At 40.3% G+C, this 5,319-nt stretch overlaps 1 protein-coding gene across 2 annotated transcripts in view; it reads left to right on the forward strand.

Annotated features, from left to right (window-relative positions):
• The window catches only part of IKBKB (inhibitor of nuclear factor kappa B kinase subunit beta), a 52,391-nt gene extending 49,375 nt beyond the window's left edge, over nucleotides 1-3,016 (forward strand). For both annotated transcript variants that reach the window (XM_081082996.1, XM_081082997.1), the window contains exons 21-22: nucleotides 269-359; nucleotides 1,773-3,016. In XM_081082996.1, the coding sequence (XP_080939122.1) occupies nucleotides 269-359; nucleotides 1,773-1,838 (157 nt within the window). In that variant the 3' untranslated portion in view covers nucleotides 1,839-3,016. The remainder of the gene's footprint in view (nucleotides 1-268; nucleotides 360-1,772) is intronic.
• Nucleotides 3,017-5,319: the final 2,303 nt, after the last annotated feature.

Genomic DNA, 5,319 nt, shown 5'->3' on the forward strand with positions numbered 1-5,319 from the left:
TTTTTTTACTTTTAACTTCTTTATTAAGCCGAGATCTGTTTCCTTCACAGTGGCAGGTGCTTATGGCTAGATTTGGGCTTCCAAAAGTGATTAGATGAATGTGATCACTAATCAATGACATGGTGTTTTAAGTAACTCAGAACCAAAATAATTCTATTAAATTTTAGAAACCTTGTCAAAAGCTCTTTAGCATATTTTTACATAATAATAGTATTACCTCTGAAAAAATATTACTGACACTTTCTAATAACTCAATCCTTTTCTCTAGTGAAGAACTGATGGCCGAAGCACACAATCTCTGCGCCCAGCTAGAAAGTGCAATGCAAGACACCATGAAAGAACAGGACCAGAGTTTACGGGTAATGGCCTATCCCATGTCCTTGCTACAGCAGATGAGAAAAAGAAAACAGAAAGGCAATCCAGTGGTTCCTCAATCGCAGTATACACTTGTGATTTTCTAGTACATTGACCCTTAAACAACACAGGGATTAGGGGTGCCAACTCCCTGCACAGTTGAAAATCTACATATAACTTTTGACTCCCCCAAAACTTAACTACGAATAGCCTACTGTTGACCTGAAGCCTTACTGATAACATAAGCAGTTGATTAACACGTATTTTGTATATGTATTACATACTATATTTTTACAATAAAGTAAGCTAGAGAAAATAAAATATTACTAAGAAAATCATAAAGATACATATACTGTATTTATTGGAAAAAATCTATGTATAAGTGGACCTGCATAGTTTAAACCATGTTCAAGGGTCAACTTTACATATTTATTGTTATTCATCATTATAATAATGCTAACAATTATTGAATGGGAACAGTACTTTATGTGCATTGTCTCATTTAATCCTTTTAATACTTGATCTTTATGAAGAAGGTAACATTATTTTGAGAAGCCCCCCCCCCCCCCGACCTCCATCAACTTTTGTCCCATTGTTGAACATTTGTGTGTTATGGGTGTTGTGCTGAACTTCAGGGATAAAGCAAGAACCTGTCATGGCCCCACTTCTCAGGGACTCAGAGCTTAGCAGTAGGTAGCACTAGTTATAGGGCAGGTAACCTAAAGAAAAACTAGTCAAGATATAGGTACATTAAGACAAAACTAACATTGCTTCAAGGATCCTAAATCATTCCCTCAGATCTTTAAATGCCCTTTTCCTGCCAGTACAATCACCTACTAGCCTCCCTCTAATGTCTTAGTTTTCAGAATAATCAGAGGGAACACCATTAATTGTAATGATGTGGTATTTATTTAAGTGTTCTCTGGTTTAGGGGCTTTCTCTATCTGTTGTTCCTACTGTTCCTCCTTCTGAGACTGTATATTTAATCCTTTCACTGCTAATTTGCATTTCTGCCAGAGGAAAAGGAAGTCTTATTAGAGCATTTCATTTGGTGAGGTTGGAAATCAATAGCTGAGATTTGCTCTGCTCCTAGATTATTTATACTCAGCCGGTATACTCCTCTGCTCCTATGCTCCACTCCTAGGGCCTTTGCATGTGCTTTTGCTGCACCTCCCCATAGTGGGCATAAATAAGCACTGTGAGTACAAGTAATTCTAAAATTGCTTTTCTCCTGTCCATAGTCAGGAATCTCAGGGACTCCTAGCCAGTCCAAAGAAAGATTCTGTATGGTTTTGAATATGTTTCTTTAGCTCATGGGTACCCTGCAATAACTATTATTAAATTTCCTTCTAAACTGTGCTGGTTGCCTCCTGGAAAAACAACTGAGGTGTATTTTTAACCTGCCTGTTGACTTTCAGTCTCTAGACTGGAGCTGGTTACAGACGGAGGAAGAAGAGCAGAATAGCTTGGAGCAGGCCTCCTGACTGTGTGGGTGGCCTTGACCACCCGATGGACTGCCTGGCCTGAGGCTCTCCCACAGGTGTGTGCCCTGCTATCCTGATGTCTTCGGCACCCAGGTGGAGATCTTACTTCCCCAGCCGGTGTGGCACTGACCGTGGACCAAGGGTGTGGCACTGCCAGCAGCTCATCAGGACACTGGAAGTCCTCCATCACAGAGGCCCAGCAAGCATGGATGCCAGGCAGAGCATTAGGGAGACTAAACCACAGAGGCTCCTTCCTCTGCTCCGAAAACAGTGCTCAAGTACTGTGGCACCACAGACCACTGGACAAACGTCTAACACGAATATTTCAGGGCAAAGTATGTACAGCCCTTAATGCCAGCCTATCCTCTCCTGACCCCTCCTGATCTTCAGAGGCCCTGACCCACATGTCCTCACAGTCAGTGTTTCATTGGATTTGGTTTCTCTTGAACAGACTCTTAAGTCATGGACTTGGCCTGGTCCCATCCTCTCTCTTCCTCTTTTCATTTCACTGCTGCTAAAATCGTCTTTTTACCTACACTGTGGTGGTTATCCTCCCTTCGGCTCCCACGTCTGTAGTCCTTTAAGCCACTAGAGCCAGGACGGAAGAGAAACTCCCTTCCTTTGGGTCCCAAAGATTACTTGGGAGTGAGTTGTCATGGAGAAGGAGGAGAGAAGAAAAGGTTACTTGTTAACCATTGGCCTGCTGAACACGATGCTCACACCTCTGTCCTTGCTCGGACACATCTGTGTGTGGTGGAGGTGGGACAGGGAGTTCCTGCCTCATATCATCTAGCAGTATTATTAAATTGATTTATTTAAAAAATCATTTCTAGATCTTGTGAAATGACTCAACACCTGTACTGGGTTCCACAATCCTCTGGTTAGAACTTACGAATTCGAAATCAACTCAGTGGAATAGTACCTGGAATAGTAACACTGCCTCTTTGACACTTCATAAAATTTCACCTTTATATAAAAGCAGGAAAGAAAATGAGTTCAGATGATCACAAAAATGAGTTTGGTTGGAGAAGAAAGTTAGAATAAAAGAGTTTCACTAAGTGGCTTTCATGGGAATAGTGCAGAAGGGTTTCATGGTCAAGTTTAGTTTTGGAAGTGCTTCATGCTTTGCCTCTGGGATCCACATTGTATACTGGTATATTAAAGTAAGCAGGTCTTTGAATAACGTTTTATCCAATGTCATTTCACTATAATGTTGATGAGATACTATAGGAACTTAGCAGTAGTGGATAGAGTGCATAGTGTTATTCAGGAATGTGACAAGGAGGTGACTACTGGTCTGAGATTTGAATGATGAGAAGGCAGCCAGGCAAAGCCCTGAACAATGAGAGAAGAGCCTTGAAGCAGGTACATCTGTGTAGTAAACAAAGGGAAATGTGGGAAGTAGGAGAGATGGTAGAAGCTAGATCACATTAGGCCATGGGAAGGAGTGTGGGGTTTTTAAAAAACTGATTGTAGAGAAAGGGAGGTTGATGGAGAAACACTGATGTGAGAGAAACATCAATCAGTTATTTCCTGCACATGCCCCAACTGGGGATAAACCTGTAACCTGGGTATGTGCTCTGACTGCCACCTTTTGGTATACAGGATGACGTTCCAACCAACTGAGCCACACTGGCCGGGGAAGGAGTGTGGATTTTATCCTAAGTGCAATGAGAAGGTATTTAAGAAAATGAATGATAGAGTCTGATACACATTTTTTAAAAGAATCACTCTTGTCCTATTTGGAGGGAACAAGAACAAAAGCAAGAAGCCTATTGAGGAGGCTACAGCAGTAATTGGGGATCGAGGTCATAGTATAGTGCATTAGGGTAGTGGCAGTAGAGGTGGTGAGAGGTAATCCAGTTGAGAATATATATTCTAGAGACAGATCAGACAAAACTTGCTGACAGATTGCATGTGGGGTGGGAAAAGCACAATTAAGAATGACTCCTAGGGTTTTTGCCTGATGGCAGGGTAGATTAAAGTGTCATTAACTAAAAAGGCAACCAACTGAATGGGAGGTAATATTTGCACACAATAGCTCTGACAAGGGGTTAATATTGAAAATATATAAAGAACTCAAATAACTCAATACCAAACAAGTAATCCAATTAAAAAATGGGCAGAGGACCTCAACAGACACTTCTCCCAAGAAGACATACAAATGCCCAAAAGATATATGAAGAGATGTTTAACTTCACTAGCTATTAGGAAAATGCAAATCAAAACTACAATGAGGTAACTACCACCCACCACCTGTTAGAATGGCCATTCTCATCAAGACAAGTAGTAAGTGTTGGAGAGGTTGTGAAGAAAAAGGAGCCCTCAGTCACTGCTGGTGGGAATGTAAATCGATACAGCCACGATGAAAAACAGTATGGTGGTTCCTTTAAAAATTAAAAATAGAGCTACCATATGATCCAGCAATACCTTTTCTGGATTTATACCCAAAAAACTCGAAAACATTTATTCGCAAAGATATTTGCATCCCTATGTTCATTGTAGCACTATTCACAGTGGTCAAATACAGAAACAATCAGTGTCCTTCAATAGATGATAAAGAAGATGTGGTACATATATACTATGGAATACTGCTCAGCCATAAGATGAAACACTATCATTTGTGACAACATGGACTTTTGAGGATATTATGCTAAGCAAAATAAGTCAGAAAAAGCTAAGAGCCATATGATTTCACTTATATGTGGGATATAAAACTGAAACTCCTAGACGGTTGAGTTATGAGATGGTTACCAGAGGGAAGGGGTAGGCAGATATTATAGAGCAAAGGGGCCAAATATATAGTGTTGGATTATGATTTGACTTGGGGTGATGGACACACAATGCAATATACAGATCATGTACCATAGAACTTTACACTTGAAATCGATGTCATCCCAATAAATTTTTTTAAAAGTGTCATTAACTTGAGAAGGGGAAAAGTTAAGGAGAAGCTAATGGGGCAAGAATCAAGAATTCTATAGGACATTTTATCTTTGAGATGCCTATGATGGACAACTAGAGATAACCAGTAGGCAGTCTGATATATGGGATTAGAGTTCAAGAGAGATGGCTAGAAATACAAATTTAGGAATCTTCAAGCTAGACATGGTATTTTAAAGGGTGAAACTGGACAAGGTGGGGAATCTGGCTAGAATATCGAGGCCTGAGGTACTTTTCCATTTAGGCTGGAGAGTGGAGTAGGAGCTGGGAACCAACACACAAAAACCAACAAACTTGAGGAGTGGCTACTACAGAAGAAGAAGGAAGAAGGAAAACGCAGAGCATGTGCTATTTTAGAAGCCAACCGAAAACTATTTCAAGAAGCAAGTGGTTAAGTGGGTCAAATGTTAATGGTTGGTCCAAGAGAGTGAGGACAGAATATGGATCATTTCCCCTGATATTCTTTTAAGTTGGCATAATACTCATATTAAAAAAATGGTCCCACAATTCCCTAAAATTTTAATGTTCATTATTCAGA

This window comes from Myotis nattereri (assembly GCF_964212035.1).
Source record: "Myotis nattereri genome assembly, chromosome: 2".
Lineage (NCBI taxonomy): Eukaryota > Metazoa > Chordata > Mammalia > Chiroptera > Vespertilionidae > Myotis > Myotis nattereri.